The 11827-nt window shown below is 45.3% G+C and overlaps 1 protein-coding gene across 1 annotated transcript; it reads right to left on the bottom strand.

Annotated features, from left to right (window-relative positions):
• Window positions 1–230: 230 nt before the first annotated feature.
• NODAL (nodal growth differentiation factor) lies at window positions 231–11512 on the bottom strand. Its single transcript, XM_033172493.1, has 3 exons — window positions 11200–11512; window positions 4139–4953; window positions 231–459 (listed from the first exon to the last, which is right to left on the bottom strand). The coding sequence occupies exons 1-3, from the start codon at window positions 11510–11512 to the stop codon at window positions 307–309; spliced, it is 1281 nt and encodes a 426-aa protein (XP_033028384.1). The 3' UTR covers window positions 231–306.
• Window positions 11513–11827: the final 315 nt, after the last annotated feature.

Raw genomic sequence — 11827 nt, 5'->3', positions numbered from 1 at the left:
TGTGGGAGAGGGTTTTCTTCTGTGGGGACCCTCTGGTTCTGGGAACAGACTAAGTTCCATAGGAAAAGCATGACCCCTATCATAATCCTCTGCCTATTCCATTCCCCCATTTTGATAAGGATTATACAGTATACACAACACCCTAGAGAAACAGCTTGATCTCCAAGTGGCGAGGAGTCTACTTTTTCCTCCATTGAAGGTCAATGCTTCTTGGGCTTCTGCTGCAAGAGGGGAAGGTGCTTTGGGGTTCCTGGAGCTGGTATCTGGAGGAGGCCCCGTCCACCAAGTAGCCAAGACTCTCATGCATCAGTTGCAGCCACATTCCTCGATGATCATGTCGTCATGGTGACGGACCCTCACTTTCCCTTTCTCGTAGTACAGCATAGACAGTGAGCTCATTTTGACAGGGGCACAAGATGGGCGAGGCACCCGGTTGGGTTGGTATACCTTCAGCAAGCTCTGCAAGAGGAGAGGAAAAAGGAAAGAAGGAAGAGGAAAACTTCATATCCAGGAACTGGCACAGTGCAGTTAAGGGCAGTAGGGAAGGGAGCAATGGGGCTGCACCATTTACCTGGCCTGGCCTCCCTCGCTACTTCACACCATGACAGAGGGGGGCAAGTGAGGTGGTGAGGTCACTGCAGTGCAAATGCAGATTGGAGCACCAGATTGGCTCTGATGATGTGTTTGCACTGCACTGACCTCACCGCCTCAACTCTCTCCATCCAGAACGCAGGAGCAACTTGGATGGAGGGCAGTCAGGTAAGCAGTGCAGTCCCACCATGTCCAATTATGACTTGGCAGAAGTCATAATTGGACACCCTACCCCACCCAACCCCAAGTACATAAAAGAGTCTGGAATTTGACTAAGAGGAGGAGCAGCCAGCCCAATCAGAAAGACCAGTGCCATAAACTATGGAAGTTATTTGACCCAGGCCGCTGGCCCCTGATATTGACCCAGGCCCCTGATATTGAGGGCTTGTGACAGGCCCCCAAACTGGGAACCCCAGAGACAACACCCCCTGGGCTAGTTTCTTCTTAAGGACCAGCCTCTTCTACATCAAGGAAACCCAAGTGCAAAGAAGGAACCCAGAGGAAACTTGCTGATTGCTGACAGGCCTGGAGGACTTCCTCTTCAAGGCTCTCCATACTTCAGGAAGGAGGCAGAGCCAAGGAGTGCCACTCTGCCCCAAGAGGGGTATAAAGCCTTGGCAGAGCTCCAGCCTTATTGGAGCAAGCTGCTAACTTGGAGCTATCTCTGGTGGTGTGGCCATGCCTGCCTAGGGCATTCTTGTGCCTTGTGCACAGTCAAAACAGAATAAAAACACCCCCATTTTAGGGATTGCAGGGCCAAGGAATGCACCTGCTCACAAGCAGCATGAATTCGCCCCCACTTGGAAGGTTGTTGCTTAAAAATTAAAAATCCAAGGCTTTTTAAAAAGCCAGTGAAATTTCTTCCTCTACAGTGAGAACCTCTTTATAGAATTGTGCAGGGGGGGGGTGGAGTCTGTTCAAACCAAAGCCAGGGAATTTGTGACTCTCTTGAAGTTGGGACTCCAACTCCCATCAGCCCCTGCCAGCACAGCCAACAGTGAGGGGTGAAGGGAGCTGTAGTCCAGCACCATCCGGAGGACCACAGCTTCCTCAGCCTGCAAGAACCGGCAGTCACCCCTCCCCCAAAGTGAAAGTGTTCCGAACCCCACTCAATTTAGCTGTGAGCATAGCAGGCTGCTGAGAGAGCTCAAAGGGTAAATCGAGGAAGCTCTTCTTGTAAGGAAGGTGTTTGTTATGGGTAGACACAGGCTTCTCGGGTCAAGCTGCGTGTGGCATTGATAGGTCCTGATCAACACCCCCACACTATTTCCCCACCAAAATAGTCCCCCCCCCCGGGCTGCTATATGTGCTCCCAGAGGTGCTTTTGTCTTCTCTCCAAAAGGTACCTTTTGGGGCAAAGCGTGTTCTCCTTCATGGAGAGCACGTGTTGCGGTGGGGGCTAGCAAGTCACCCCTCTGCTGCTGGGCGGGTTTGTATGGATGGCCACTACTGTGATTGGGCTCTGGCTGTCGTTGGGGAGATTCATATGTTGCAATTTGTTGATGGACAGTCCAGAGCCTATAAATGACCCTGCACTCAGCGTCGGAGCCCTCCTGGCTTCGTGCATCAGATCGCCCGCCCTCCCGCCCTGTTGTTAGGCCTCTGCATTGACCTTGCTATGCCTGTCATGGGGTCGTCTGCTTTGGGGCAGGGGCCTGGTAGGAATTTTTTCCATTTGGCTGATTGGCTGGTGCCATTTGGTTTTCGCCTACTGCGTAGCAATTAGTCACAACTTGTAAGGTTGCGGTTAGGCATTGGTTATAAATTGGTTGAGGAGGGGCAGAGTTGGCTGTGGTTGCCCATCCTATGCTGCGAAGGGGCAGGTTGGCTGTGGTTGCCCCTTCAAAGCTGCTGCTGCGAGGGGAATTCCGTTAAAGGAATCCAGGGGCTCACCATGCTTGTCCGTTTCCCCCCGGTCGGGGGACAGGGCCCACGCAAGAGCTCCTGGGAGCATTTGGGGAGAACGGGTGCACATTCTCTCCCCAAAGTGTTTTCCCCTATACTGACTCCACAGGCGGGTGGATGTCAGTTCTGTCCCCAGAGGGACAGATAGTCTTAACCAATGCCTAAGCAACCACTCACTTATTTTGTATTCAATAAAGTTGTGGCCAAATTAATGCCAAAAACCTAAAACTTATATCTGGTGTGAAGTGTTTTACTTGAGGGGTGGTTTGGGGACCTCGACATGCAAATAGTCTTGGGGGCAGAGATGTGCAATGCAATCCCGTACCACATCTGTGCAGAAGTTAGCCCCAGTGAGTTCAGTGGAGCCTGTGTTGGGAATTCCATTCCACCTTTTGCGTCACATGTCTGTTTACATTCCAGCACAGGTTGCTGGCGTGAGCGGAGCTTCCGCTCTGTATTGCTTTTGTTTTTCAGTCTCTCTCCGAGAAGACGACAAGGGGAGAAACCATGTTTTCTTTGTCCTGACTTATGTTTCATAAATGCGTAGCCTTAGTATTGTATCTACGCCTCAAGCCTATTCTGTTGTGCAGTTTACACTGCTGAGTAATGTGTGCTCAAGTATGCACTGCAGCTTGAGTCACTGACGAACGTCGGAGGAGCAGAGGTCAATGGACCTCCGCAGCAGCTGAGAGGGGAGGCGCTCCAGCTGGGGCCAAGCCAGCTGGCTTTTCACCCCCAGTTCCAACAGCCTGAACTTAGATAAATGTACAGTATTTAGGACCAAAGCCTTAACTTCTAGAGAGAGCTGTAGAAAGACAGTGATTAAAACAGCAACAATAACCCACCGCTAACAACATGTTAGCAATTCATCCCAAAAAGCCAGTGGGGGAATAAAACAGGACTGACATTTCCTCATGGGGTGGGGGGAGAAACAGCCAGAGCCTTAGGACACAATCATAGCACAGTGCAGTGTCACTCACTGAAAATTCTTGGTGGGATAAGGCCTCCTTCTTATGGTCCCCCTGGAGGTATCCCTAGGGTGGGACTCGCCGTGCCCCCTCAGCCCTGCAGATTAGTAACAGATGGCTTTTGAAAATGATGCCACCCAGTGCTTTTTTTCTTTTAAAAAAGTACCATATGTTTAGGGGCACCCTCATTATCCTACTCACAATTGAAATACCGCCTCTCAATGAGGCCAAACTTAGATTCACAAAATGTTTAGAGGTATGCGTACCCCTGAATCCTCCCAGAAAAAGCACCGATGCTGCCTGTTGCCTCAGCTGTCCTTATGCACTTTTTAAATTATACCACCGCCAGTTAGTGCCAGTAATACTGAGCTACATGGATCAATGGCCTGACTCTGTATAGAGCAGCTTCCTATGCAAATGTGTAAAAGGAGCATTTGCCGAATCTCTGTTTTTGAAAACCCAGACTTTCCTGCACCTCCTCGTGCCCATACAAGCAACTAATGGATAGGAGAAAAAGAAAGGTTTTTGCAGGTATATAGATATGGGCTTTGCTTTCCACTGTTCTTAATGTGCTGTTTATAAAGCATATAAGACTGGACTGTGCAGCTGGATATACTGCATTGGACCCAGTTTCTAGTTTCCAAGACCCCTAAAATGCAAACATAAAGACAAACCTGAATATATGCATGATTTGTTGGCTTGAAGGTCTCATCAACAGGCAACGGGCACTCTCCCTCACACCGGTAGGCATTGTATTTCTTGGGGTGCACAATCCAACTTCCGAAGCCAGTCTGCTCAAAGTCCACAATCATATCTACCCTCCTGCACAGCGACCTGCCTTCTTTGCCAAAGCTGGCGGTGGAAATATTAGTCGCTTTAATCCTTTGCTTCTCCTTCCTGTTCCGCCGGTGCCGCCGGCCCCCAGTCTCCTTGAAAGTGTTGTCCATCATGACGTACTTGGACATCTCCACCGTCCTGATGAGACTTGGGCCCTGAGAGGGCTCCACCAGTTCCTTATCTTTGGAGAAGATAACCAGTAGGACTCTGTCAGTCATGCTATGGGTCAATACATGGGCCTGTTGATCATCATTGCACCCACATTTTCCCTGGAACCCACCGGCTGCTCTTCCATCATTGTCCTGAGATAGGTTCTCCTCCATCCAGTGCCGCTCCTGATCATCTGGAGCGCCCATGCCAAATGATACCCCTTGGTGGAGCCAGAAGCGGAGCATGCTGGTGGCATTGAAGACTTTCCAGGAGGAGTGGCTGGAGTTGTTGCTAATGAAAGAACCAAGGAAGATCTTTTCTGTGCAGGTCTGGTTCCCATGACAGGTGCGCTCATGGCTGTGGTAGATGTTCAAAGTGACATTCCTGTACTGGGGGAAAGACATCAGGCAAACCCGGAACTCTGCCAGCCTCACATCAGAGCTGCTGGAAATGGAGGTCAAGTCAAAAGAGAAGTCCCAGTGGTCCTCAAACTGGAAATAATCTGAAAGGCAGAAGAAATGTCACTGGTTGGGATGAATGGAAGAAAGGAACACCAGTAAATGTTAAAGGTTCTTAACTCTAAGACTCTCAAAAGCAGTCTTGGGGAGAGAGCAGGACAAGTGGACATGGGGTAGGAAAATAAAATAGCATCTATGAAAGCCAGCATAGTACTGTGCCCCCGTGCAAGAGCACCCATTGCATTTTCTTCACCCAAACAATTTCCTCTAAACTTCTGCCTGTTGCAGCTGAAGTTGCCTGTGTGCAGTACTGATTGGCTAGCACCACATATGCCACTAATCTACCCACCCACTTTTCCCTGGAGTCCTTCAGCTTTTTCTTTAAAAAAAAAAAAAAGATTGTCATATTATTATTAAAGAAGGAAAATCATTTGCCAGAGATCCCAAAGGAAAAAATTAAAGCTCTGAATTCCCCAGTGTCAACGATGGAATTACATGAAGCTATAAGAAAAACAAAAACAGGAAAAGCCCCGGGACCAGACAGAATTACAGCTCTACATTATAAAAAATTAGAAGATTCATTACAGCTACCAATGAAAACATTAATAAACAGTATAATGAAGGAAGGGAAAAGACCAGATACTTGGCAACAAGCACATATTGTAGTGATACCCAAACAAGGAAAAAACAGAGAAGATATCAGCAATTACAGACCAATATCATTACTCAACACAGACTACAAAATATACGCAGACATACTTGCCACAAGGTTAAAAAAGGTATTAAAAGATTATATAAACATGGATCAAGTGGGGTTTTTACCAGATAGGAAAATGAGTGACAATCTAAGAATTGTAACTGATGCATTAGAATACCTAGAATCAAGACCGGATAAAAGCGTGTTGACCCTGATGTTGGGAAAGATGGAGGGCAGAAGGAGAAGGGGACGACAGAGGATGAGATGGTTGGACAGTGTTCTCGAAGCGACAAGCATGAGTTTGCCAAACTGCGGGAGGCAGTGAAAGATAGGCGTGCCTGGCGTGCTCTGGTCCATGGGGTCACGAAGAGTCGGACACGACTGAACAACAACAACAAAAGTGTGGCCTTTATGTTTGTAGACGCTGAAAAAGCATTCAACAACATTTCATGGATTTTTATGGAGAAATTTATAGAAAATATGGGTATGGGAGAACAATTTACAAAAATATGGGTATGGGAGAACAATTTACAAAAGGTCTAAAATCAATATATAAAGGACAATTAGAAATCTAATAATTAATGGAGAGATGACAGAATTTTTTAGCATAGAAAAGGTGACCCGACAGGGGTGTCCCCTCTCACCTTTGCTTTTTATATTGGTATTGGAGGTGTTAAATCAAGAAATTAGGAAAGATCAAGATATTAACGGAATAAATCTGGGTAATAGATCATATAAACTTAGGGTATTTGCCGATGAATTAATGTTAATGGTAAAAAGTACAAAAGAAAGTATTAATAAAATATTGAGAAAAATGGAAGAATTTGGTAAGGTCTCGTGTTATAAGTTGAATAAAGATAAAACAAAATTAATGGTGAAAAATATGGGCAATCTGGAGAAAAAGGAATTAGAAGAAATGACTGGGTTACAAATTATTTAAAAAGTGAAATATTTAGGAATACAAATGACAATGAAGAATATAAGTTTATTTGAGGATAATTATGATACAATCTGGAAAGAAGTGAAAAGAGATATGGAGACTTGGTCATAATTAAGTTTATCACTATGGGGTAGAATTTCAGCCGTTAAAATGAACTTATTACCAAAATGATTATTCCTTTTCCAAACAATACCCATAATAAGTAAAATGGATTGTTTCAACACATGGAGAAAAGATACAGGTATTGTAAAATTTATTTGGCAAAGGAAAAAACCCAGGATTAAATATAAATTGGTAACTGTCAAAAAAAGAAAGGGGGGATTTGGATTACCTGATTTGAGGATTTATTATGAGGCAGCATGCCTCAATTGGATTAAAGAGTGGATCATATTGAAAAGAGCTGATATTCTTGATTTAGAAGAATGGAATCTGAGGTTCTGGTGATATGCATATTTAATATATAACAAAGTGGCTGTACACAAGGATTTCTTAAATCATATAATTAGAAAATCATTGTTCAAGGTGTGGGAGAGATATAAAAGATTATTGGAGCCCAAAATACCCTGGTGGGTACCCCCCCCCTTGGATGTGTTATCGTTAAAAAAAGAAAAATATGGATATAAATTTGGCAAGATATCAACAATTAATAGATGACAAAAAGGGGCAATTAAATTTCAAACCATATAAAGAAATCAAACAAAAGTATAGTAGCTGGATTCAATACCATCAAATTGTGCACTTCTTTAGCCAAGATAAAAAAAATAGGATTCGGAGAAAAAGTGTCAATATTACAAAAGGAATTATTACAAAGGAACAAAAAAAAAACTTTATCAAAGACGTACGAATTACTTCTAGAATGGGAACTTAAAGACGAGATTGTCAAGGAAGTCATGATGAAGTGGGCCCAGGACCTGGGGTACAACATAATGCTAGAGCAATGGGAATAATTGTGGAAAACCAATATTGAATTTGCCACGTGCTATACAATAAAAGAAAACCTAATGAAAATGTTATTCTGATGGTATTTAACGCCCGAAAAACTGGCAAAATTTTATAAACAAAACTCTAAAATGTGCTGGAGGTGTAACACAGAGATAGGATCAATGTATCATATTTGGTGGGAATGCAAAGAGATAAGACCTTTTTGGAATGAGGTACATGAAGAAATAAAAAGGATTTATAAAAAGTCATTTAGCAAAAAGCCAGAAGCGTACCTTCTGGGGCTAATTACAAATGAGATCCCCACAAATAAGAGAATGATATTCCTTTACACATCTGCTGCGGCAAGAGTACTCATAGAGAGGAACTGGAAAGGAAATAAAACACTGACAATAATTGAGTGGCAGAATAAGTTTACACAGAAACAGCAAAATTGACATCAGCCATTAGAGGACAATCAAAACAAAGAATGTGTGAAGGAATATACAATGAAACATTGCTCAGATACAGAAATCATGATATGCATATGATAAAGTTTGTAAGAGGAAAAGGAATAAAACAAATAAAAATAATATATATATATATATATATATATATATATATATAAAAAACTAAACATAACGCAACAATAAAGATCAGAATGTAAAACAAGGTCTAGCATGGATGGAAGGAAGTCATATTTTAGTTCAATTTATGTTAAAATATGTTATAAGTATATGGCAAGGTGGTGGGTGGGAAAGGGCGGGAATGGTTGGTGTGATCTGTTAATTATTATTTTTCTTTGTTATTTCTATACCTTCATTTGTATTCTTTGTGACTTACACCTTTTATTTTATTTATTTATTTATTTATTTATTTTGTAGTATCTTTTTGGCTTTTGGAAAAATAAAGTTTAAAAGGGAGGGGGAGAAAAAAAACAGCACAAACAAGTGAGAAACAGGGGTCCAAGAGAACTGAGGGGGACAACAGCACATTGGTTAAGCATGTGTTTTGCATATAGTTCAGTCCTTGGCATCTCCAGTTAGAAGAATTATGCAGCAGGTGATCTGAAAATATCCTCTCCCTGGAAAGCTGCAACAGTCAAAGTAGACAACAATAAGCCAGATAGACGAATCAAATAACCTTTGTTCTCACAATGGTAAATTTGGAATGGACCAGTGATTCTTGATACATTGTTGAGCGTAACAATGACTGAGCTGTTCTCAAACTAGGAAGAGGGGATTTCCAGGAGAAGCCAGGAACATATCTAGAAGAATAGGATATGAGCCAGCATGGTGTAGCAGTTAGGGTCAGACTACAATCTGGGATAAAAGGTGAAGGTACTGTAAAGGTACCACTGACCATTAGGTCCAGTCACAGACGACTCTGGGGTTGTGCGCTCATCTGGCTCTATAGGCCGAGGGAGCCGGCGTTTGTCCACAGACAGCTTCCGGGTCATGTGGCCAGCATGCCTAAGCCACTTCTGGCAAACCAGAGCAGCGCACAGAAACACCATTTACCTTCCCACCGGAGTGGTACCTATTTATCTACTTGCACTTTGGCATGCTTTCGAACTGCTAGGTAGGCAGGAGCTGGGACCGAACAACGGGAGCTCGCCCATTGCGGGAATTCGAACCGCCGACCTTCTGATCAGCAAGCCCTAGGTTCTGTGGTTAAGACCACAGCACCACCCGAGTTGTGGATACCAGGGTTCAAATCCCCACTAAGCCAGGATGTGCACTGGGTGACTTTGGGCCAGTTACTATTTCTCAGTTGATGTGAGGATATAATGGGGTGATGAAACCTTGAGTTCCTTGGAGGGAAGGCAGGATATTAATGTACTAATTGCTAAAATTTAGTAATAAAAAAATACTCCCCTTTCTTGCTGAGAAAGAAAGACCATAGAAAATTAACAGACACATAAATGAAGCTTAGATGCACAGGAAATGATTTGAATTCCATTAATATCAATGGATGCTAAGTGAACTCATTTTTTTTTTGAAGAAGAAAAATCTAGCCTTTACTGCCAGGTACCATGGAGCTGGTTTTTATGGTGGCAAAGAAAGTGGGATATGAATTAGTAGTTTCCTTCCCTTAATAAAGCTACATCTATCTGCTTCAGCTCACCTCCCCAGGAAGCTCCCCCCATCTGCAATATGGGGAAAATACTGGCCTCCCTCACAGGGTTGTTGTAAGTATTACAGGGCAGCTTATATGAATGGTTGTTGAAAACTAGAGTGGTATATACTGTAGATTAATAAAATTGTAGAGTTGGAAGGGACCCTGAGGGTCATCTGCATACACAACCAGCTGAGTATTATAATTCTCCATTTCTAAGATATGGGTATCTTAGAATCCTTCCTCTCCTTAATGCGTTCCCTAACAAAATCACTTCCAGATTAGCTGCACAAGCTCCAGCTATCCATCTTATCTTCCCCTGGCCCTGCTGTCTTGAAGACAGCTATTAACTCATTGGATCAGCTAGTTAAGTGGTTGATTGGGTTATGGAAGTTCAAAGACTAAAGGCACGTAGCTCATTAAATTTCATTGTACTCCTCACACCCACAGACCCTTTGATGCTCACTCTTTGAAAGTGATTATAACTAATTAGGACATTAAAAACAATACCTTTCTGCTTTTGAAGTGCTAACAAAAGTCTGAGGGGAAACAGGTGACTGTATAAAATTATATCCCGACTCAAAAAGCTGAAATGGAAAAGCGAGAAAAGGAAGACAAATTCACCACCGCAGGGGCCACGGACTGTTGCACATCATTTGCAAACATGCCAAAGCCCCCAGCTTCAACCCCTGGCATCTCCAGGGGTTGAGGGGGAGGTGAGGGTTGGCTGCTGTCAGAGTAGACGATATTGGGCTAAATGCACAATTAGTTTGACCTGATAAAAGGCAGCTTCCTATTGTCCTGCATCAGGTACCGTGTAAATAGGTGGTGTTTCTAATCCCTAGAATAAAAACCTGCCATGGTGTATACAGGTAAATGTATTCTAGAGTTCCTGAACCCCATAACCATCCACTGACACAGCATAGTGTGCAGCTGGATCAGACAGAACGCACACAGCCATAATGGGAGAACAGTCAAGTCGGTACACAGAAATCTCTTCTTCCACACCATCCCGTCTCTCTCCACCTGTTTTCCCTTTCTTTGAATGCAGCTCAGACAATAGCATCTCCCAACACCCTTCCAGGGAAAGTTGAGACGCCGCTTTCTCCTCCGCTGGCCATTTCCAGGTGCCTCACTCCTCCCCGAGTGTAAGGCAGCTTCTGGAGCGTAGCAACCTCTAGCTGCACTCTTCCTAGGCATCATGCGACACCCCCAGCCTCGCTTCTCCCCCCCCCCCCTCCCCGCTTTCCCATCTGGTCCCTGCCAGATGCCCTTAGTAGTAAGGGAAAGAAGATGTGGATTGCATCTCTCTCTTGGGGGGCTCCCTCCGTTGCAGACGTCTGGGGCAACAATCCACAAAAAAAGAGACCCGGAAAGGAGAGGCGGGAGGTGGGTTGACTTAAGGCCAGAAGGACCACCGCCGCCCTGCGCTCCCAGGGATGCTGACAAGCATCCATCCAGCCATCCATCCATCCATCCATCAAGGAGGTCCTTACAAACCCTGGGCAGGAAATCGGAATGGAAGTACCGTAACTCAAAATGGAAAGGGGTGAGGAGAGGCTTTTGGGGGGTGGGGGGGACGGAAGGAGGTCAACCGAGGCAAGGAGCAGGACTTACTTCGCGCCGCCAGGCTGAGGATGGTGTCGGATTCTCTCCAAGCCAAGGCTTCTGCGCTGGGCTGGCTCGGAGGGCTGCCCACGACGAGGGACCGGTACAGCTGCAGCATGTACACCGGGGAGCGGAGCGCCGGGGGCTCCCGTCGATGGCGGCCCGGGGCTGCTGCGGCCAGGCCGGCCGGAGAGGAGGCGGCGGGCCGGAGCTGGCCCTCGGCGGCCTCCTGCAGCAGCTCGGCAGGCTGCGAGCAGGCTGGGCCCAGGAGGGCGAGTGCCCAAGACATCAGCTCCAAGAGCGAGGTGGTCCTGGGAGGCATCGCTGCATAGGATGCGCCCAAGTCTCTCTCACTCTCTCTCTCTAAACTTCTAACCTAAGAGTCTGTTTCCTATCTCGTGTAACCCAAATCCCCCTTCTCTCTCTCTCTCTCTCTCTTCTGTGCTCAAATCCGAATTTACTCCGAATTCAGGGAACTTAAGAGGGTTGACACAGGTCAGAATTGTCTCGCTCCTATTCTCCCTCTTTTCCCCTCGTCTAAATGAGAAGTCTTGTTGATTCTATTCTCTCTCTTCTCCCTCTCCCCGGAGTGTTTCTGCCCAAGCCCCTTACTCCGCTTCTGCTCGCTCCGAATGCT

Source organism: Lacerta agilis, chromosome 15 (genome assembly GCF_009819535.1).
Source record: "Lacerta agilis isolate rLacAgi1 chromosome 15, rLacAgi1.pri, whole genome shotgun sequence".
Lineage (NCBI taxonomy): Eukaryota > Metazoa > Chordata > Lepidosauria > Squamata > Lacertidae > Lacerta > Lacerta agilis.
The sequence above is the reverse complement of the archived record's forward strand: the minus strand, read 5'-3'. Positions and strand labels throughout refer to the sequence as shown.

Excerpts from the sequence above, each read along its gene's own strand:
- NODAL (XM_033172493.1), bottom strand. The coding sequence starts at position 11,512 with ATGCCTCCCAGGACCACCTCGCTCTTGGAGCTGATGTCTTGGGCACTC. Across the intron at positions 4,954-11,199 it reads CCTCAGCCTGGCGGCGCGAA|ATTATTTCCAGTTTGAGGAC; the intron begins GTAAGTCCTGCT and ends TCTGCCTTTCAG. Across the intron at positions 460-4,138 it reads CAAATCATGCATATATTCAG|AGCTTGCTGAAGGTATACCA; the intron begins GTTTGTCTTTAT and ends CTCCTCTTGCAG.